A 23,881-nucleotide genomic window follows, 5' to 3' on the forward strand; every position below is an offset into this window, starting at 1 on the left:
CCAAGACTATTATTCCTTTAAAATATTTCTTTTTAAAAAAATTAAATTTTTTTCCCCAGTAATATACAAAGGTGGTTTTCAGGATTTATCCTTTCGCAAACTTTTAAGTCCTATATTTTCTACCACTCTTCCATTCCTCCTTCCTCCCCATGACATTGAGCAATTTGGTATCATTTGTACATGTATAATTGGGTTTAACATATTTATATATGTCATGTTATGAAAAAGGTATTAGAACTAAAGGGGAAAAATCATGATAAAGAAGGAACTTAAAAGAAATTTTAAAAAGTGAACATGGTATAGTTTGTTCTGCGTTCACACTCATTTTTTTTTCTGAATGTGGATGTCATTTCCCCTAACAGATCTCTCAGAATTGTCTTTGATCATTGGGTTGAGAGGAGCTGCATCCATCATAGCTGATCCATCTCACAGTGTTGCCATGTGTGTACAATATTCTCCTGGTTCCACTTACTTCACTCACCATCAATTCAGGCAAGACTTTCTAAGTTTTTCTGAAGTCCTCTGGCTGATAGTTCTTCTAGAATAATAGTATTCCACCACATTCATACAGCACAACTGGGAAATCAACCATTCTCCAATTGATGGGCATCCCCTAAATTTCCAATTCTTTTCCACCATAAAAAAAGAGCTGCTATAAATATTTTTGTACATGTGAATCTTTTACCCTTTTTTGGGATCTCTTTGGGAGATAGTGGCATTGCGAGATCAAAGGTTATGCACACTTTTATTGCCCAGTAGCCATAGTTGCAAATTGCTCTCCTTAATCTCCAGATTACAACTACACTAACAGGGCAACAATCAGTGCCCCAGTTTTTCCACGCCCCCTCCAACATTGATCATTTTCTTTTTTTGTCATCTTAACAAATCTGATAGGTGTGAGATGATACCTCAGAATTGTTTTAATTTGTATTTTTTAATAAATAATGATTTGGAGCATAAAATTAATTATTTTCAATGAATAAAGCATCATAACATTTTCATTTATTACAACTCTGTCCTCTTTTGTACATTTTGACCATTTGTTCATTCATTCTCATGTACTTTTCTTATATTTCTCTCTATCTCTATCTCTAATCTCTATCTGTCTGTCTCTCTCCACTCCTCCACTCCTCCTCGCCTGTAGGGTAGTATCTTCTTATATGGCCATAGTGAATATATATATATATATATATATATATATATATATATATATATATATATATATATATATATATGTTTCATTCTTCTGATCCCACTCTTTGACTTTTATTTATTTATTTATTTATTTACTTATTATTATTTATATAGCTAATAGCTATTTATCTTAATTATAATGTTCTGTCACATTAATATTTCACATTTTTCTTAAGATCCCTCTATTAGATATAAGGTTTTTTTTATGTGTAATTATGGGAATGACCAAAGAGGTTCCACTCAGATCTGCCCTTCTTGAAGGCTTACCTAAAGCATATATACAATTCCCTGTTTACAGTTCAACATGTGGAGTTTTGGTGACCCTACTTTTGGTGAATAGTTTTAGGTTAAAGATGGTGGAGAGTCTTCTAATTAGCTAAGGAGGTGGAACTGAGAAGACATAAAAAAGGATTAATTGTATGCTCAGTTAGTTCTCTGCTGGAGTGGGTCAAGCAGGATGCTCCTTAGGGCTAGCTCTTCACTGAATTGCACTGCTGTTGCTACTGTCTTTGCAGCTCACTCCACTAACCAAGAGAACCTCTGATAGCCATTTAAGCCTGTCAAAGCTCTCAAGGCTGCAGCCTGGTCCATATATGAGACAAGGGAAGAAGAAAGACAAATGCTTTAGGAACTGGTCATGAAACAGTAAAATACTAAGCGACTCATAGGAATTCTTCTCCCTCAAAATCTGCCATAAAGTGAGTCCTATAATCATCTTCTAAAACCTTTTCTATACCCCTTCATTTCTATTTCCTCAGCCAATTAGAAGACTCCACAGTATCAACCCCTATAACTTATGACTGGAAGTAGTCTCACTAACCTTTCACATGTTGGATTAAAGATAGACAGGGAATAGTGGTCATAAAACTCACCAAGAAGGGTAAATCTATACATGTTCTAGAGATTGAAGTTTTTCTTTGGCCAATCTCCCCAGTAATTATGTGTTTGAGCAGATGTAATATTTATAGGAAAATCTTGACACAGAATACTTTTTATGGTATTTTTAAAAAACCCTATTTCCAATAATGGAATTAGAGGATCTTCTAAAAACTCAGAAGAATTTTTTTTTGCTTTTAATTATTTTTGTCTATTTGATGGGCCTTCTGAGAATGAAGGGAATCACACTGATTCCATCTTGTGACTCAGCTCTGAAGGTAATTCAGTTTCTTTTCTATTCAATTATGAGTCCAATTTATGTCTTCAGGGAAAACTTTATTCAGTTATGGGAATTGTGAGACAATTGCTTTGTTTTTAACAAGATTGGTGCAAAGGAGTTTTCTCAGAGTGATACATCTCAAGCATGTCTTATCTGACACCAGGCCTCATTTTGGACAATCAGTTAATTGTTTCTTTGTTCCTTTAACATAATAGTGAAACTTAGAGGAGTGAGACACACTTTTTTCTGATTTCTTGGAATTGAACAACCTGTTTGCCTTCTTCCTCCCAATTTGGAAAGTTCTTAGTCTTTCCTTCCAAATAGAAATCAGATTGCTTAATTTTGTATCCTGGTGAATTGTTTTCTTTTACCTAATTGGTGTTATTTGAGTAATTTCACTGTTTTCTGTATTCTAATAAATGATATAGCTCAGAACATTTCCCAAGTTATTATTCACCACAGTTTCTGGTAAATCAGGCTGGGTTGAAGCAGGACTCTGACCCCCAGGACAATACCCTTTGTGAAAAACTCCCTAGAGCATGGGTGTTCTACCTTTTAACACTTTTGGACTGTATTGACCAGCAAAAGCTTGTCAAGGGCCACATTTTATTTACGACTACAAGGTGACCCATATTATCAATGAGTATAATAATAAAATTCAATAAGGTAATAAAGTATGGACTTTGAGGACTGCCTTATAGCTGTGGGTGGGACACACCTGCTTTAGGGTGTTTCAGTTCATTTTTCACTTTTTTTTTTGAAAGACCACCAAAATTTCAACTCCTGCTTTCAAACCCATATTTTTCCAGATTATTGTAGGGTTTGGGTGTAAGTATAGGATTATACTAGTGATCTCCTCCCAGCAGTGGGGAAGTTTAGAAATAAGTTTTTCCCCAACATGGGAAGTTTAGGAAGCAGGCTGCACAATTGAATTATGTGATATTTTGCATAAATCTCAAGAAATTCAACTGGTAATTTGTTTTGACCCTAATTTGACTCCTTTTTCATTATTACAAATTGAATAAATCAAAACTATCAAGTTTATGTGTGTCTTACCTTTTTGTCTGTGTTTTTGTTTCTCTGTAAAATGTAGGAAAATTTTGTCTTGCTTCATGTTTAGTATTGTTTATACTTCTGCAACTGTTTAAGATTTCTAATAGGAAAATGCAACCAGTCAGAAAAACTGCTAAAAAGCTGCAGTCTAAGAATTTAGAATGCTAGGAAAGATTAATGAAGTTTCATATTTGAAGCAGTTTTCTGTTACACAATAAGCAGGATGAACTCCCACTATAGGCTTTCTCTGGGAGATTAGCTTAGAAAGAAAACCCAACCCCATAAGATATTTTTTTCTCTATGATTTCAACCCTAGTCATGTTTAAATTACAGAGCTAAAGCCATATAAACAAAAAAAGTAAAACGTTTTACTAGTTTGTAGAACTGTTAAGGACATTGTAGTAGAGTTTGGATGTGTGGATTAATTATTAATCATTACTCATTAAGGAGTTTGGAGACTAAACATTTTAAGATTATAAGACAGAACTTCTGCTTTAGGTAATTCCAAGAACTCCTCATTCTTTTTGTTCTACTTAGCAGAAGCTTAACATATGTTGAAATCTCTTAATGAGTTTTGGCTATCATTCTTTTGAGTTTGTTTTAAGGAAAAAATAAGAATCAAATTCCGTAAAAGTTTTTGGAGTAGATAAAACATAGATCACTTTTCCTCTAAATTAGAGTGATAAACCTATTAGTTTAGTGTACTAAAGGAAGGCAACTTGTTTGAAAGTAATCCCAGAGTGAAGGAAAAAAAACCCCAAACAAGCAGGTGTGCCTTTTGTATTTTATAGCTATCTCTTGTTAGCTGTTTCTTGATTATGAAAAGAGAGAATGAATTGTTTTTTGTTTGTTTGTTTGTTTTTTAGTTTTTGCTAGGCAATGGGGTTAAGTGGCTTGCCCAAGGCCACACAGCTAGGTTATTATTAAGTGTCTGAGGCTGGATTTGGACTCATTAGATACTCCTGAATCCAAGGTCGGTGCTCTCTATCCACCTAGCCTCCCTGAGAAAATGAATTGTTTAAAACAACTTTAAAATGAGTAAAATTTAATTAAGGAATGGAAAGGGTGATTTTAACTGAAGAGAAGTCCCTAAGGTGGGGCTACCTACCTCCACACCCCTGTGCCTGGGCCCAGATTCACAATGATGGGGTAGAGGAGGTGACCAGGAACTAGGAATATCTTTGGGAAAGGTTGGAGTAGAATTTTCAAAACTTTATATTAATTGTTTAGGTAAATTAAAGAAGCAAGCTTGCCAAAGGATTTTAGAAAGAAACCAAACATTTGTATGGTTTTAGGAACCTAAAGGGGCAACAGTAACTCATTGGGGCTGTGTAAAATTTTATGTTAAATCGCAAAGGAGAAATTCTTTGGAATGAAGATTAGTCATATAGTTTGAAATATGATTAGGAAATATAAGACTCTATCCCTGAAAGACCATTCCAGAAGCATATTCTTCAGCCTTTAGAATCTTAAGTGCTCTAAAGCAAACAGACAAGAATACAAATCTGCAGCTTTGGAAGCCACATTTGGCTGACCAGAGCCTCAGGGGAAAGAGAAGGTAGAAGTACAAAAAAAATAGATTTGACTTTTCAAATGTGTTCTCTTATTAATTGTAGTATCTAAAAAAATACTGGGAAAATGCAGGGAAACCAAAGTTACACTTTGGGCTCAGAAATTTATTAGTTGGGTAATCTTAAGAGTATTATCTCCATTTACCCCCAGTTTCTTGATCTGTAGAGAGAAAAATAATGATGGTATTCAACTCCCAATATTGTTTTAAGGATCTAGCTATTGAGAAGTACTTTATACCATGACTGGTGAATGGTTAAATACTATGTAAATGTAGATTATTGTTATAATTTCTTTATGGTTTTCTTGCATATATAATTGCAAATCTGGTTTTAGATGTGATTCGTATAACATGCCATATTAATGATTTTATATATGAGATAATTTGGAAATGAATTCAGCTGAATTGATGACATCTGATAAGTAACATATTTTAAATATATGACATTTGATATGTTATTATTTTATTTCTATTTATTTTTTATTTACACATTACCAAAATATTCCTGCTGAAGAGTAAACACAATACCCCCACCTCCACAAAAATACAAAACCTTATGAAAAATAAAGTAAAATAAAGAGGGAAAAAATGTGTTTCAGTCTGTATTCTGATACCATCAGCTTTGTCTCTGGTGGGTCATATTCTTTATCATAAGTCCATCATAGAAGTTACTTCCATATGTTTCCACAGTTGCTGTTGCTGATTGTAATTTCCTCTGTCCATTCCTCCCCACTACCATCTATTATATTTTCTCTCTCCACTCCCTCTGTCCCTCTTCAATACAGTAACAGGAGTTAACTCATATCTATTATATGCTGGAACCTCAATGTTGGTTTTATTTTATTTTTTATAAGTAAATTTTACTTATAAATTCATAATTATTTATAATGAAATGTTGTAATATTATGGGAAATTATTAAGGAAAATTGCCCTTGAGTTCTAGAACAAGAGGGCAATGTGGGTGTGGAAAACAATTTACCTTTCATTACTTGAAAGAGATCCCAAGAAGAATACTTAGAAGAATGTTATAGCCAAGGTTCAAAGCTCCCAGATTAAGGAGAAAATAGTGTAAGCAACGATAAAGAAACAATTTAAATACTGTGAAAAGAGAGCCAGGATTTCATAAGACCTAGCAACTTCTATTGTAAAAGACTGTAATCTTGTAGCATTATATTTTGAAGAACAAAAGAGCTGGGTTTATATCCAAGAATATTTACTCAACAAAGTTGAGAATAATCCTGAATGAAAAGAAAAATAAATATTTGATGAACTGAAAGTGTTTCAGTTATTTTTAACAAAAAGAGAACTCATTGGAAAATCTGATACAAAAGATCCCCCCAAAATATAAGGAAAACATTAAAAACTAATTATAAAATACACATTAAGGTTAAACTGTTTATTTTAAATAAAAATATAATCACTATTCTTAAAATTGTCATCATTATTAAGGTGGTTTGAAATAAAGGTTGGGCCTGAATTTTGTAACATGGAGTGATTTTTAAAAACAAAATTGGGTAGGAAAAGATAAAAGAGTAATTATAAAAATGGAATATGAAAGAACAACTAATTCAGAGGAAACAAGTGAGTGTGGAAGGCTGGTATTGTTGAAACCTTACTCTTATCTGGGTTGCATAGATAACAATATGCGCATATGGAAGGGTATAGAAATCTAAGGAAATTTCCAAATTGTAAACATAACTTTTAATGTGAATGGGATGATTCTTTTTGTTGTGGCAAAGAACTGGCAATACCTGGTATCTTTATCAATTGTAGAGTAGCTGAATAAGTTGTGGTGTATGATTGTGATGGAATTCTACAATGCTCTAAGAAATGATGAGCTCAATGATCTTAGCAAAGCATGGAAAGACTTCCATGAAATGATGAAGAGCAAAGTGAGCAGAATCTAGAGAACACTGTATATATAGTGACAGCTCTATTATTTTAAGAATGACTTTGGGTGACTAAGTCATTTTTGACTATTATCATACACAAATTAAAAATATCAAGAAAGATGCTATCTGCATCCAGAGAAAGAACTTATAAATAAAAATGTTTATATATTTATTTTGTATTACACTGGTAATTTTATTTTCAATATATGAAGCAAAATAAGCATTTCTATAATCCCATAAAAAAAAGCAAGATGATTGCACATAAAATTGCAAATCTGTAAAACATGCCAGTCCTTACAAATATAAAACTAAATTATGATGTACATTTATTTCTTTTGCTTTTTTCTTCCCTTCAGCAAAAGAAACAAATACCCCATCTCTGAGTTGGGTGGGGGGAACTGTGTTTGATCCTGGAAAAGGTAGAAAAAAAATCACCTTGGTGTGGCTGAAGGGAGGATCTTTTTTTTTTTTTTAGGTTTTTGCAAGGCAAATGGGGTTAAATGGCTTGCCCAAGGCCACACAGCTAGGTAATTATTATTATTAAGTGTCTGAGATGGGATTTGAACCGAGGCTGACTCCAAGGCTGGTGCTTTATCCACTAAGCCACCTAGGGGCCCCAGGGAGTATCTTCTTAACTCAGTTTCTTAACTATTTTTTTGTCCTTCATTTTTGAAGAAAATGATACCATGACAAGCACATGGATTGGATTTGAGGGGGGATACTGTGCTAAATCATTAACCTTGCTTTCTCCTCCAGAACCAACTGTGTTCAGTGGCTAGATATGAATCAAGACAACTGGGTGAGGGTCCTGGATGTGAAGCACTCAGAATTAAGTGACCTGCCCAAGGTCATACGACTAGTACAAATCAAGTTTCTGAGTTTGGATTCAAACTCCTGTCTTCCTGACTCCAAGACCAGTGCTCTATCCACTGTGCCACCTTCTTTCTCAATAGGAAATTTCTGCATTTGGTTCATCCTGATCAACTTTTGATGTCCTATGACTACATGTTTGTCTATCAGATACAACTCTGGAATCAAATGGAGCTAAAGGACATTTTCTCCTGTTTTATGATATATGTTAGGTCATTCTGTGCCCTTGAGTGTACAAGGATAGACATTATTAGAACTCCTGCCTACCTTTTCCTTTCATAGCAAATTTTCATAATCAGAGTACCTGAGTAATAGTTTTAAGTACAGTACTCAATAGATTGCTGGAAAAATGATAATATTTAAGAGTGAAAAATCTTAACATTTTAATCTTTATTTGTGGTCAAATTATAACATAGGCATGATTTCCTAAAAAAAAAATTAGACAAAGTTAGAAGACAAATTGTAATGGAAAAATTTCTGATGAAATGGAATAATAGATTTTGAAAAAGCAAAAGGATTATACTGTTTTCTCTAAGAACTATGAACTTGTATCCCAGATATATCTAGTTTGGAAATTCAGGTTTTGATTATGTTTTTAATAACACGTTCTTAATATTGAATAAAGGATTTTACATATAAAATTGCCTTGATAATTATAAAGTAAAATTATTTTCTTATTTTTAAAAGTGTCAGATACTTTTAAAGGACAGAAGGATTCATTTTACAGCTTAGACCCTCATTCATTTTTTAAAAAATATATTTTTTTCAGCTACAGGCTTTCGTAAAGCTAAAAATAGCTAGTGGTATATAAAAACTGAAATTCTCTGAAGTTTTGTGTGAATTATGTTTCCCTAATTTGATGATGTTCTTTTAGCTTCTTTGTTAATAGAATCAGAACCATAAGACTTGAATTAGTTTTCACTACATGAACTAGTTATTGGAAAACTAGATCTAAGGAATTGTACCAAATTGTATTGAGACTTGTTACTGGCATATTTTAACAGAATTACCTAGGAATTTCTAAAAGTGATTTTGAACCAGAGAAGCAGAGTCCCCTTCAGAGCTGCTCTAAGAATGAGTCCTATTCCAGAATGTTCAAGAGAAGGTATCTCCAGGGATCAGATGGCCAAATGGGTGATACCTGGGACTCAAAATAAGATGAAATTATTAAATGGATATTGGGAGTGAGTCACTAGGATACAAGGAAATGATGTTATTTAGCATAGATAATAATGTCTGTATTGTTTTGGCCTTTTCTTTCATGGTGTTTATTTTACATTTTCTTTGTTACCTTGCTGTCATATTTATCTTCCCCTCAAAATAACTACTCCATTGTGAACTTCTAGTTTTATCTGTAGCCTGATTTATGTAATTCTGATTATGAATATTTGAAAATCCTTATAAATTTGACTTATAGATAAGTGATCCATGTACTGGCCCATCCCCCATGAATCAAAAGGGGGAATTGTGGAAATTGAGTAAACTATAGTGACTCTGTTCCATTTTGTGACTCAATTCTGGAACTAGATCAGTTCCATTTCTGTTAAATTATGGATCTAATCCAATTTCTGAATTGTGAGAAGACTTTATTCAATTGTAAAAATTATGAGAAAACTTTATTACATTGTTTGAACTTAGTCTTGCATTTCTGGGAAGCTGGATCACCTCCACATATTGCTTAGAGACCCTTAACTAAGGACCTAGGTTATGCTGATCAGAAACACAATCAGATCCAAAAATTGATCCAAGGGAGTTTATAGAGGCCACTCAAGTGAGTTTGGGGTCAAGAGGCCAGTCATGGCCAAAATAACCTGAGCTCTGTTGACCCTTGAGCTGAAAGCTTCCATGGAACTTTGGTTTGATAACACAATTGTGTCATTCTTGATCTCACTATTCAATAAGCCCTGTTTCCAAACTTCTTGACCTGGGTCACATCCTGCTGGGTTAATTTCTGCCCATAACAAAGTTACATCATTGTTTTTATCACATATGCTAATTTTGTGGTTTTCTTCTATAGGAACTGTTTGATATTTTCAGTAAACTGGCTCTGCCAGTTGTACTTCTGGTATTCTCCATCCAGGTGCGAGTTTTCTTTTCTCTCATTGAGCTGAATCCATCCCCTGATAGTCAGGGGATTGCTACAGAAGTTTCCTCACAATTATATGTCTCATGCATGTGAAGTCTTCCACTGGTGGAATGGGTGAATGAGAACATTTTGTTTCAATAACCAGGAAGTCAACTAAAGCAGGTGAAGCCAACTGAAACAGGTGCTGTGGAGAGCTTAGAACTTCGTTAGACATCAAAGACACTAAGGTCAGCTGCTGCATCTAGTTGTCTTGACTCTGTCTTGCTACACTGGATCATGACAACTTTAGAGGAGAGAGTGAGACCAATGACTTTATGCAGCTCTATTCACTTAAATTCAATTTATATATACACACACATCAAAAGACATCACCCACTTTACCATCAGCCATTTTATCATTCCTATTTCAAAGTCCTGTTGGCTAGTAGCAAATGATAAAGCAGCAAGTGCAGATACACTGGGAGCTGTAGTCACAACCCTGCTCACAGGAGACCCAGGTCACTGGATCATTTTCCCACTGAAAGCAGCAATGGAATTTGGCAGCCCCCTGGGTGACTGAGCAGTCCTTTGAAGGAAATGCACTGCTCACCTTCTGGTGTGAGGAAGTGGTTAGAAAAGGTGCCTTAAAAATTGTCTGCTTACCCAACCTTGGCCTTACTACTATGGCAGATGGGGATCCCCTGTGCACTTGAGCCAAAAAAAATATCTACAGAAACTTCTTCAAAGAAGATTCCATTCACCATTCAAGTATGGAATGTGTGCCCACACATAGACAGCACAAGATCCAATAGACTCGAAGGATGAACAGCTCTTGTTGCAAGAGAATTCAGCAGGTATCATAAACAATTAGCAGCTCCCAGTGAAACAAGGCTGACAAATGAAGACCAGCTGACTGGAATGGAATATACATTTTTCTGGAGTGGTCATAGTGAAGGGTAATACTGTTAAGAAGGCAGACAAAATTTAGTTTTATGCAGATAGTAACAAACCAAAATGCTTTTATGATGTCTTGAAGGCTATTTATGAGCCAAAGACCTATGGTGCATCTCTGTTTACATACACATTGATTAACTATAGGGACATTATCCTAGAGAGATGGGCTCAACACTTCCATAAGTTTTCTTAACATTATGAATCAATGCAGAAGCCATTGACCATTTACCTCAAGTTGTAGTCAATCAGCCCCTAGCTGAAGTTCTAACTGAAGAAGAGGTTTTGAATGCCATTAGGCTCCATTCAAGTGGCAAAGCATCTGGTGCTGATTTTATTCCAGCTGATTCTATTCCAGATTCTATAAGATGTAGGGTCCATTGTTCATCAAAAAACTGCAAATTTCCAGGTTATAAAACATGAAGAGGTTACCCCTCAAGAATTCAGGGATGCCTCCATCCTCCATCTTTATAAAGGTAAAGGGAATGGATTGTTCTGTGACAATCATGGGCTTATTTCTCTTTTGGTCATTCCTGGTAAGATTCTTGCTTCTAGGCTTTCTTAATAGAATGATTCTTCACCTGGAAGATGGTCACCTCCCTGAGAGCCAGTGTGACTTCAGAAAGGGGTGAGGAACAGTTGATATGGTGTTTGTTGCCTGACAACTCCAGGAAAAATGCTGAGAGCAGAACAGAGGTCTTGTGTACGATATTTGTAGGTGTGACCAAGGTTTTGATACCATCAGTCATGAGGGCTTATGGAAAATTATGTTAAAATTTGGTTGCCCAGAGAAGTTGATCAGTAATTCCTGTCACTTCCATGATGGTATATATGCCTAGGTTCTGGTTAGTGAACAATGCTCTCAAGAGTTCCCAGTCACCAATGGAGTGACATAAGGATGTGTCCTTGCTCCCATACTTTTTAGCAAAATGTTTTCAGTCATGTTATCAAATGCCTTCACTGAGGATAAACATGGCCTCAAGGTTAACTGCAGCACTGATGGCAAATTCTTCAAATTGAAAAGGCTGTAAGCCAAGACTAAAGTGGAAGGAGTGTTGGTGCATGATCTTCTGTTTGCAAATGATGGTGCTTTCAATGCAGCCTCTGAAGTTGGGATGCAGCAAAGTATGAATTGATTCCCTGCTGCTTGTGCTAATTTTGGTCTACAAATAACACCAGGAAAACCCAGGTGCTCCATCAGCCAGCACCATACCATCCATATGTGAGACCATCAATTACAGCAAATGGAGAAGTTTTGAAGACTGTGGACAAGTTCATTTACCTTGGTGGTGGTGTCCTTTCCAGGGAGCTACACATTGACATTCAGGTTGACACACACATTGCCAGAGCTAGCTTAGTATTTGGGAGACTCCGAAAGAAAGTGTGGGAGAGAAGAGGTTATTAGACTAAGTATCCAATTGAAGGTCTACAGAGCCATTGCTGACCTCATTGCTATATACTTGTGAATCCTGAACAGTCTACCAGAGTCATTTCAGGAAACTGAATTACTTCGATTCAAATTGTCTTAGGAAGATTCTGAAGATCACTTGGCAGGAGAAGATACCAGACACAGAAGTCCTTTCTTGAGCTAAACTGCCTAGTATTTCCGCATTACTAAAAAGAGAGCAACTATGATGGACTGGGACACATTGAGAGAATGCCAGATATATGCTTAACCAAAAAACTATTTTATGGAGAACTCACACAGGGCAAGCAATCACAAGGAGGTCAGAAGAAGTGATACCAAGAAGTTGGAATTGATTGTACAGCATGGGAGACACTGGCACAGCACTGCCCAGCATGACTTGTCCTCATCAGTGAGGATGCTGTGCTCTATGAGGAAGGCAGAATTGAAGTAGCTCAAAGGAAACATGACATCTGTAAGTTTAGAGAACCCACTCCAGGTGTTCTACCAACCTGTGGTTGAGCATTCTGAGCTTGTATTAGCCTGATCAGACACAGTTGGACACACTCATTTGTCTCAAGCATAGTGGTGATAGTTTGGTCTTTTTTCTTTTTTTTTTTTTTTAAGAAAGATTTTATTTGTTTTGAATTTTACAATTTTTCCCCAAATCTTGCTTCCCTCCCCCCAGCCCCCCCAGAAGGTAGTCTGTTAGTCTTTACATTGTTTCCATGGTATACATTGATCTAAGTTGAATGTGATGAGAGAGAAAACATATCCTTAAGGAAGAAACAAAGTATAAGAGATAGCAAAATTACATAATAAGATAATTTTTTTAAAATTAAAAGTAATAGTCTTTGGTCTTTATTCAAACTCCACAATTCTTTCTCTTGATACAGATGATATTGTCCATTGCAGATATCCCCAAGTTGTACCTGATTGTTGCACTGATGGAATGAGCAAATCCGTTAAGGTTGTTTATCACACCCATCTGTTAGGATGAACAATGTTCTGTTTCTGCTCATCTCCCTCAGCATCAGTTCATGCAAGTCCTTTCAGGCTTCCTTGAATTCCCACCCCTCCTGGTTTCTAATAGCACAATAGTGTTCCATCATCTACATATACCACAGTTTGTTAAGCCATTCCCCAAATGAAGGACATTCACTTAATTTCCTATTTTTTGCCACCACAAACTGGGCTGCTATGAATATTTTTGTATAAGTGATGCTGTTACCCTTTTTTCATAATCTCTTCAGGGTATAGACCCAGTAGTGGCATTGCTGGATCAAAGGGGATGCACATTTTTGTTGCCCTTTGGGCATAATTCCAAATTGCTCTCCAGCAAGGTTGGTCTTTTTCAGTAATGAAAGACAAGAAACATCTCATGCAACCCTTATGTCTTATCTGAAAACTGGTCCTGTACTGGCCAATCAGTTATTGTTTTCTTTGAGTGAATGCAAATACTTGAGGGGAGTGGAACATCTCTTTTTCTGAATTCAGAAAATTGCACTTGTTCAGCATTCTCAACTTGGAAAATTCCTAATCATTTTTCCATTTAGAAATCAGACTACCCATTTTTCTATCCTAGTTAAATCTTTTCTTTTAATTATTTGATGGTGTTATTTGAGTAATTGTTTTTAATACATAAAATCTGTCTCTGTATTTAGGGTTTTGGGACTGACTAGAGGGGTTTGTTGATCTATTTATTATGCCTATTTTGCTAATATATTGTACAGTTTAGATTATTTCCTAGTTATTAATCACCAAATCATGAGATGCTTAGAAGTGTTTTATTTTGTATCTCATTGATTATTACTGTAGTTGAATATTTTGTTTTGCAAGGCTTCTACAAGGGCCAAGTGACTTGCCCAAGGTCACATGACTATGTTAATTATTAAGTGTCTGAGACTAGATTTGAACTCAGGTCCTCCTGACTCCAGGGCTGGTGCACCACCTAGCCTCTCAGCAGTTGAACATTTTGGAGTGACTATTCTGTTGGAGTGAAATTATTCTTTTGGAGTGAAAATTCTGTTCATACCATTTACCAACTGTAGTCTGAGAATTGCCATGTTGACTCAACAGTTCATTGTATATTTAAAAAGTTGAGTTTACAATCTGTGACATTTGCCATGATTTTTTTTATTATGCATTTTCTTTTAAGTATGCTATTGTTGAGCATTTTTTATTTTCATGTAATTAAATGCATCTTATTACCCAAATGTCTATTATTTCTTGAATTAAAAAAGATTTTTCACAACAGAAATCATTTTTTTGTTCTATCTTTTGACAGTTTCTTTTTTAAATTTTTTTTTTAGGTTTTTGCAAGGCAGTGGGGTTGAGTGGCTTACCCAAGGCCACACAGCTAGGTAATTATTAAGTGTCTGAGGCCGGGTTTGAACTCAGGTCCTCCTGACTCCAGGGCCCGTGCTCTATCCACTGTGCTACTTAGCTGCCCCCTCTTTTTTAAATTTCAAAGTCTCTTGAGAAAAATCTTCAAAGGAATTTTCAATAATCCAAGTGCAAGGTCATGCATTCCTGAACTAAGCTTATGTATAATGATTGTAGAGGAGTTATATGTAAGAGATGTTGTAGGGAGAAAAACAAGAATTGAATATATAGGGTAAAGACCAATGAAGGGACATGATTTTGTGGTGTTGTGAGATAAGGGCTTTCACTGAAGGGCCTCAATTTTTTCCTTCAAAGTATGAGGGGAGATGTTCCATGTAATGGATGAGGATGGAGTGTGATACTGTTGGGAGAATGCTGAAGATTTGGAACAGCTGCTTGGTGAGGGGGCTTATAAATCATTGAGTGAGGAGTGAGAAACTTGCCTTGCTATGGGGAGAGTCTAGAGATTGGACAGTATTCCTTCCTAGTGCAACAAGTGGGTAACAATGGATAATTTAGTCCCTTCCAATTTTTTTTTATTATATTCTGTTTCTCTTGACTCCTGGGTTTACATATCAAAATTTCTATTCACTTCAGGTCCTTTTATCATGTCTGAAATATCCTTTCCCCCTTGCAATAGTATTGCTCAGTTTTGCAGAGTGAATTATTCTTGGATAGAATTATTTATCTTTTTTCTTTCATTTTTTATATCATGTTTTAAGATTTTCTCCTCTTGATATAATAGTTTTAGCAGTGTCTTTCCTGTTTTTAATATATTTCCTCTGTATTTGAACCCTTTTTCTGTTTGTAATCTTTAGGGTTTTACTCAGGAGGTGAATAATGATTTCTTTTTATTTTCACTTAGCCCTCTAGATAATAAATCTAGGCACTTTTCTTTTTTTGAGTTCTTAAAAAATAGTGTTTAATTTTTTTGTTTGTTCTGAAGGTCTACCACTGTTGTTCTGACCTCATTGCTATATTACCCATGAAACCTGGACAATCTATCAGTGCCATGTCAGGAAACTGAATCTCTTTCACTTAAATTGTCTTAGGAAGATTTTGAGGATCAACTGGTAGGAGAAGATCCCAGACACTGAGGTCCTTTCTTGAGCTAAACTGCCTAGCATTCCAACATTACTACAGAGAGTGCAACTATGATGAACTGGACACGTTGACAGAATGCCAGATGTTGCTTACTAAAAAAACTATTCTATGGAGAACTCACCCAGGGCAAGCACTCACAAGGGGGGTCAGAAGAAGTGATACTGGAACACCCTGAAGGTTTCATTGAAGAACTTTAGAATTGATCATACAGCATGGGAGACACTGGTCCAGGACCACCCAGCATGGCATGCCCTCATCAGAGAGGGGGCTGTTCTTCATGAGGAAGGAAGAATTGAAGTAGCTCAAAAGAAACATGACATCTTTTAAGTTTAGAGTGCCCACCCCAGGTGTTCACATGGACTATTTGTGCTCAACCTGTGTTAGAACATTCCAAGCTCATATTAGTCTGATCAGCCATAGTCAGACACACTGTAATTTGTTTCAAACACAAGTGATGTCATTTTGGTCTTTTTTGCTAACAAAGGACAAGAACCAATCAACTTGAGTAAATGTTTCTGGCTTTTCTTCTGACCTATCCTTTCAATTTTTTCCTTCCTAATTTTTCATTTCATTTAAAAAAATCTTTTCCTTGATTTCTTCTAGTCACTCTTATAATCCTTGTGAGAATCTCATTATTTTCTTTGAAATTCTGCTGTTTTTCTTCTTGTTTTTCTCTTGGGCTTCTTTTAACCCATAGTAGTTTTTTTTACTGTTATTTGGTATTTTCTCCTATTTCTTGATATATTCAACCTTAAGTTCACGATTCAGAATTTTGAGTTCCTAGAAATTCCTCCTTATATTGTTGGCTGATTTACTAGATTTTATTTGGTTGTAGCCCTTTTGTAGCTAGGTGCTACTTCCAGTCTATATGGGATGCCTTGGCCTTGCCCTTTTCCAGGATCCCTGGCTTCTGCCTCAGGCCCATAGTGGTCCTCTAGAAGGCCTGTCATATTGACTTATTTTTTTACTGTCTCCAATAAGAAATTGATTTTGTCACCTCCTATGTCCCTAGTTCATCAATAAAAAGCTCAGGCTTCCTCCCGGATTTCCCAACTCCTTTTGTTGTCACCCACTGGTATTGGTGCCCAGGAACTGAGTAGTTCATTTCTCCTTCTGGGGCTTTTGGTATTCCAAGGAGTGCATGCCAGAACCCTAACTCTCTGTACAGTGATCACTGGAGCCTGGTTTGGTGCCAGTTCTTTTTCTTTTAGGACTGGGTTAGAATCTGAATTGAGGACCACAAATACTGGAGCTTGTGATGATTCATTGTCATGCCTTCCAAATGTAGAAGGATGATTTCAGGTTCATTTGGTAGACAGACTTCACCTTTTCTCTCCCATTTGCTGGCACCTTAGGTTCATTTTTTTGATCTTATCACTCTCCCATTACTACTGAATTTCTTCCATCTTTTTTTGTAAAGTCCTACAGAAGATGGGGGTGCTCAATCCTGTTTCTTTTTGTCTTTCCTTAACACAGATCTTTCTGTAGTCTTTTTTCAGATATTTGCTGTATAAATATTATATTCCATTTCTTCTGGAAGAGATGTGCCAGTTGACTCTGCTCTTTGTTCTCCACTCCTACTACTTTTGAGATCAAAACATCCTTCATTATCCATTACTCTCCATCATGATCGATCTCCCATTCTTGACAGTGAAAGTTTTTGAAGGTAAGGACCATCTCTTGCTTTTGATTTGGTTCTCTAGCACTTTACCCAGTGTTTGACACACAATAACTTTTTGGAGTCAATCAACTCATTGAGAAATTGCCACCAAAATAGGAACTTGGCATCTCAGTTACTTTTATAATGTTAAAACATACCGAATGCAAAAAGTCATGTTGTTTTAAAAAAAATTAGAGAACAGGAGGGAAGTATACACTATGTATCATAACAAAGACTAAGGAGAGAATGCTAAACACAAGTGCTAAAGGCATTCATAAGAAACAAAGCAGGAAATATTGATTACATAAAATTAAAAGATTATCAAAGTCAGTGAAACTAGATAAGATAAATTGTGGAATGGAAAAATATGTACATTTCAAGTGCAGTGAGTGGTACAAAGACAGAGAAACAAACAGAAAGACAGAGGGACAGAGATAGAGGAAGAAAGAGACAGAGATACAGAATTAGAGACACTAACAGATGGAGAAACAGATAGACTGAGAGAGAGACAGAAACAGAGACACAGAAAGAAAGGAGTGAGAGACAAAGGAAGAGAGAGAGACAGAGACACAAATAGAGACAGAGACAAGAGAGAAACAAACACAGAGGGAGAGAGAGAGACAGAGATAGAAAGAGAGATGGACAGAGAAGGAGAGATGGAGAGGGAAAGAGAGACAAATGAAGAGACAGAGGGAGAGATAGAGATAGAAATAGATTCAGAGAGACAGTGAGAGACAGATGGAGAGGGAGAGAGAGACACAGACAGACAGATATTGACAGAGATGGAGACAGAGAAAGAGAGAAAGAAAGAGACACAGAAGGAGAGAGCCAGAGAGAGAATCAGAGAGACACAGAGAGACAGAAACAGAGACAGAAAGACAGACAGAACGAGGGAGATATAGAGAAAAAGAAAGATAATCAGAGAAAGGCAGAGGGAGAGACAGAAAGAGAAAAAAGAGAGTAATGGAGAGACACAGAGAAAGAGAAAAAAGAGTAACGGGGAGAGAGACAGAGACACAGAGAGACTGAGACAGAGACAGGGAGACAGAGAAAAAGAAAGAGACAGAGTGAAAGAGGTAGAGTGATAGACAAAGAGACAGATGAAGGAACACAGAAAAGTGACAGTGGTAGAGAGAGGGACAGAGGGAGACAGAGACAGAAAGATAAGAGGTTAAGAGGGAGACAGAGACAGGGAGGAGAGACAGGGACACATATATGTACACACACACAAATCAGTAGGTGTCAGTGGGAGAGAGCAAAAGACTGACATACAGAGAGAGAGCAAAAGACAGAAAATCAGGGATCTACAGAGAGACAGAGAGAAATATGGAGAGAAACAGAGAGAAAGAAAGAAAGGGAGACTGGGCAAGAGAGAGGGAGACAGAAAAAGGAGACAGACACAGTTCAGAGGGAAAGGGAGAGACACAGATTGAGACAAAGTCAGAGAAAAACAGAGAAAAAGGAACGGACAGAGACAGAGAGACATAGACAGTTGGAGAAGATGTGGAGTGGAGGCAGGAAATCCCAGCAGCTTTATCCCAGACCACTGCAAATAACTCTAAATAATGACTAACCAATCTTGACAGTGGTGGAACCCACAGAATGACTGAGTAAACAATTTCCCAGTCTAAGACAACTTGGAAGATCTGTTGGAACAGTTTGCTACACTGTTAGAAAAGGCCTGCCACACAGCCCAGGCCATGCCAGTGTGAACTGGCTCCATCCATCCAGGAACATTCCTTGGAGCACTGGGTCTGAGGTAGCAGGGTGATTTCCAGATCTCTTAGCCCAGAGATTTCCAAGGACAATTTGGCAGCTATTTGGGAAAGCTCTACCACACCAGAGTGAGAGGGGAGCCCAGTCCAGAGGGGCAGGCTTGGGGAACCACCCAGTAGCTGCTTCCAGAATGTTCAGTCTGTGGACAGAAAAGGGATCAGGGGAGTCTGCAGAAGGTCTCTTTGCTTTCTCTGAGGCAGAACTCTGTGACTTTGCCCCATACTCAGATCTAGGTCATAGTTTAGGCCCCAGTCTCAGAAAAAGGAGCTTTTCTGCCATAGTGGGTAGGGACCCTCCTCATAGCTGCAGGTCAGAGGAGAGTGCTTGTGGTCATCCACAGTCCAGAACACCAGCCAGGAGAACATTCAGAGTCTCTCAGAAGACCTTGGAGGAATTGAGCTCCCTGGGGGGCTGTCCCTGAAAACAACTCCAAAAACCCTCAAAAGCTGGGGACAGTGTACCCTCCACCCTGGAAGCAGAGTCTCCTAACAAAGAATTAAAATCAAATCATAGGCTGGAGAAATGAGCAAACACAGAAGAACAAAATCTGACCATAGACAATTATTTTGGTCCCATGAAGGATCAAAACACACACTCAGAAGATGAGGAAGTCAAAGCTTCTGTATCCAAGTCTCCAAGAAAATGTGCATTGGTCTCAGGCTATTCAAGAGCTCAAAAAAGATTTTGAAAATCAAATAAGGGAGGTAGAGGAAAAAATGGAAAGAGAAATGAGAATGATGCAGGAAAATCACAAAAACCAAGTCAGTAACTTGGTGAAAAAGATGTCAAAAAATAACTGAAGAAAAAAAACATCTTAAAAACTAGTTTGGGTCAAATGGAAAAAGCTTTCCAAAAGGCCAATGAGAATACCTTAAAAAAGCAGAATTGGCCAGATGGAAGAGGAGATACTAAAGCTCTCTGAAGAAAACAACTTCTTCAAATGTTGAATGGAGCTAAGAGAAGCTGATGTCTTTGTGGGAAGTCGAGGAACAATAAAACAAAACCAAAAGAATGAAAAACTAGAAGAAAATGTTAAATATCTCACTGTAAAAGCAACTAACCTGGAAAACAGATGCAGGAGAGATAATTTAAAAATTATTTGAATTACTCGAAAGTAATTCAATAAAAAAAGAGTCTAGACTTCATTTTTTCAAGAAATAATCCAACAAAATTGCCCTGATATCCTAGAAGCAGAAGGTAAATTAGAAATTGAGGAAATCCATCCTTCTCCTCCTGAAAGAGATCCCAAAATAAAAACTCTCAGGAATATTACATCCAAATTCTAGAACTCCAAGTCAAGTGGAAAATATTGCAAGCTGCCAGAAAGAAATAATCCAAATATCGTGGCACTACAGTCAGGATTACACAAGATTTAGCAGCACCCACATTAAGGGCTCATAGGGTTTGGAATATGATATTCTGGAAGATAAAATAGCTTGGAATCCAACCCAACTACTCAGCACAATTGAGCATCCTCTTTCAGGGGAAAAGATAGACATTCAGTGAAAGAGGGGTATTTCGAACTTTCCTGTTGAAATGATCAGAGCTGAACAGAAAGTCTGATCAAGTACAGGACTCAGGTGAAGCAAAGAGAGAGAGGACGGATAGGCCAAATGATGAGGGACTAACTAGATGTATTCCAGCCTGGGGAAATGATACTGATAATTCATAGGAACCTTCTCATTTATTAGGGCAGTTAGAAGGAGCATGTATAGCCAAGATCCAGGAGGGAACTGAATATGAAGGTATTATATATTATAAAGATGGATTTAATAGGTAAAAAGGGAATGTCCTGGGAGAAGGGAAAAGGAAAGGTAGAATGGGCAAAGTTATGCCACAAAAAAGAGTCAAAAAGAGTTTTTGCAATAGAGTGTAAGGTGGGGGGAGGTGAGGGAGGAGTGAGTGAGCCATCATTCTCACTGGAATTGACTCAGACAGGAAATAATACTCAGTCATGTATAGAAAATAGAAGAGGAAAGTAATGGGAGAAAGGCTACCAGAGTAGGTAAGGGGGTGTAGCTTATAAAAGTTAAGGAAAATTGTGGGGGAGGGTAGTTGGATACAATACACTTTTGAGGAGGAACAGGGTGAAGGGAGAGAGACAATAGAACAAATGAGGGTGGGGAGGATTAGGATGGAGGGAAGTTCAGCTAGCAGTAGTAGCTGTGGGGGAAAAATACTGAAGCAATTTCTCTGATGGACTTATGATAAAGAATGCTATCCATCCCAAAGACTGAGCTGATGGTGTCTGAATATAGATTGCAGCACATTTTTTTCTCTCACTTTATTTTTCTTGAGGTTTTTCTGTCTTTGTGTGTGTGTGTGTGTGGGGGGGTTGTGTTTATTTTTACAACATGACTATTGTAGTAATGTGAAAAAATTAAAACAAAAAAAGAAAGATAGATGGAGGGACACACACACACAGAGGTAAAGGGAGAGAGAGAAAGACATTGCCAAGTATCTGGTTGTCTCAGGTGAATACTTTCATCCTAGGAGATCTGGGCAGGCATCAAAGCCACATCACACAAACAATTGATTTTCCCTTACACTACCCCTTCCAGAAATATGACCACCTTCTTCTCTTTGTGAAGAGTACTCGAAAATGTCATTGTGTACTGACTTCTCTCAGAGGGTGGGAAAAAACTTGGCTTTTGTTTTATCAATGAACTAGAGAAAGGTATAGTTGTGAAAGTCATTTTTTTTTTGTAGACAGCAGAGATTGAAGATAATGCAATGAAGATTGTAGTCACAGAAGGAAAGGTTTCTTCTTCCCAAGTGAAAAAGCCCCTGTCAAATTCAGGGTCTCTTCCTTAGCCCCACCCCCTCCCCAGTCACAGGATTCCTAAGCCTTAATTCAGTTTCTTGGAATAACCAAGGTGTCTGAAAGTCAATTCATCTCCCAAGATGAGCACAACCTGTCTTAGTTCTCCCAGTGATGTTGAACTCACCTCATTTGCAAGATTTTTCCTTGTCCCTATACACTGGAAGGCTAACAGTGTTGCAGCAATGGACATCTGGACAATGGTGAGGATCAGGAAGAGAGACAAAATCCCCTGCAAGAGGCAGAGATGGGAGAGAGCCCTTAGCCAGGAGAGAAGCACATGGGCCTATGGGAAGGAGAATGTGCAGCCTGAGAATTTTATTTCTATCTTAATTTTTAAAGCAAACAAATATTGACCTCCCTTACAAGGGGTAATATTTTTTATTCAATAAAAAAGCTAAAGGAAGTGAAATTTAATTAAGCTTTTTTAAAAAAATGAACAACTAACTTTATACTTTCAAAATAGGAACTTGACCTCCTATTAGACTGTGAGCTCCTTGGGGGTAGGGACTTTTTTATTTATTTTATTTTTTGTCTCCCTAAGCCCATACATACTGGTCCATACTAGCCCTTGAGAAAGCTTGTTCAGGGAAGGGTCTGGAATGTCCATCTTTTTAGGAGAATACTTACATGAAGGAAGACTTTCCCCATGAGACAAATGCCTTTGGATAAAGACGGATCACAGCGGAAGAAGTCATCCTCGGATAGGGTGTAGAGGAACAGACCGATCCCGCATGTAGCTACCAAGACACAGAGACCATCCAGGAAAAGACTGATGTGACTCTAAAGGAGATGGAGAAACAACACTCAGCCCTTGGCCTTTCCAGCATTGTACAGGATTTATGAACTTTACTTTAAAGTTAAGGAAGGAGTCCAAGACCCAGAACCCTACATGGCAGAGCTAGAAACCAGCCAAAGCAGAGCCAAACTAGGGATAATCTCAGGAACATGGAGGGGAGGGATGAGCAGGCCCTGAGCACAATGCTCCAATTCATTCTGGAGGACTTCTCCTTGTACTGGCTCCAGGGAACCTTTTGGCAGATGCTGAATGCATTTTCTCAGCCTCTTTCTCTGCTCTTCCAGTGTTTACCTCAAATACAAGCTCATAAGATGATAGATAAGAGATCTGGGTCCACATACACACACACACACACACACACACACACACACATACACCAGTTTTTCTCATGTAAGTTTTTTGTTCCCAGCTCTTTTCCTGCATTTATCAAATTATCAAAATTATTGTTATCAAATTTGTTTCAAAAGTCCAATTTGCTTGTTGACTAGGGAAGTACTTGCCAACAAAGATGAATTCTCTATATTTTTTACAATGGTTAAAATATGACTCTCCTTCCCATCTTTTCTAGTCTCATAACCAGATTTATTTTTAAATTTTTTTTAGAAAAATTCAGTAATTGACTGAAGATAGCCCAAAAATCTCTGACAAAAAGCACCTGTCCAAATCTTAGAGTATGTGAAAAAGCATCCAGAATGCCTCACTAGAATTAATACCACAGGCTCTAAAGCAATGGATGCTTTCTCACTCTTAGAGAATTTTCATGGAGAAATTCAGAGTAGTCTTCTGCAGGTAAATGTTTTCATTTTATTAACCCTAAGCATATAGGATAATAGCATGATGTAGACAATTATAATGAAATACTTCAATTATTTATGTGCTGGCCTAGAGGGAATTAATTGAGGATCCAGTGATTTTGGGGTGAAGATGAGGGAAGGGGAATCAGTGATATTTTCTATTGAAATTATTAGACTCATCAAAAATTTGGTGTTCAGGATCATCCAAAAGACAACAGAGACATTCATGGTATAGATTAAGATTTGGCCAGTGGCAGTGTTTCAGAGGGTTCTATCAAAGTGTGATTGGGGATGTGGGGTAGAAAACTGGATCAATTACATGTTAAGAGCATTGATCACCAGGAAATTCTAAGATTGCACAAGGAAGTCTTTCAAGGTGTTGGGAG

At 37.1% G+C, this 23,881-nt stretch overlaps 1 protein-coding gene and 1 long non-coding RNA gene across 6 annotated transcripts in view; one reads left to right on the forward strand and one right to left on the reverse strand.

Moving 5' to 3' along the window:
- Positions 1-23,881, forward strand: part of LOC141518969 (uncharacterized) — a 205,366-nt gene that overhangs the window by 132,673 nt on the left and 48,812 nt on the right. The gene's annotated exons all lie outside the window — the stretch shown is intronic.
- The window catches only part of LOC141518965 (membrane-spanning 4-domains subfamily A member 14-like), a 53,694-nt gene that overhangs the window by 27,513 nt on the left and 2,300 nt on the right, over positions 1-23,881 (reverse strand). For 3 of the 5 annotated variants that reach the window (XR_012477323.1, XM_074231387.1, XM_074231386.1), the window contains 2 exons: positions 22,533-22,685; positions 22,030-22,134 (listed from right to left, as the gene is read on the reverse strand). Coding sequence is in view for 2 of the 5 variants with exons in the window: in XM_074231389.1 (XP_074087490.1) it covers positions 3,495-3,503; positions 22,030-22,134; positions 22,533-22,685 (267 nt within the window). In the remaining 3 variants the exon portion in view is untranslated. Of the gene's footprint in view, positions 1-3,416; positions 3,504-9,367; positions 10,105-22,029; positions 22,135-22,532; positions 22,686-23,881 lie in introns of those variants that run through there. The other 2 variants (XM_074231389.1, XM_074231388.1) reach the window with 2 other exon arrangements.

The sequence above is a fragment of the Macrotis lagotis genome, chromosome 3 (assembly GCF_037893015.1).
Source record: "Macrotis lagotis isolate mMagLag1 chromosome 3, bilby.v1.9.chrom.fasta, whole genome shotgun sequence".
NCBI classification, from domain to species: domain Eukaryota; kingdom Metazoa; phylum Chordata; class Mammalia; order Peramelemorphia; family Peramelidae; genus Macrotis; species Macrotis lagotis.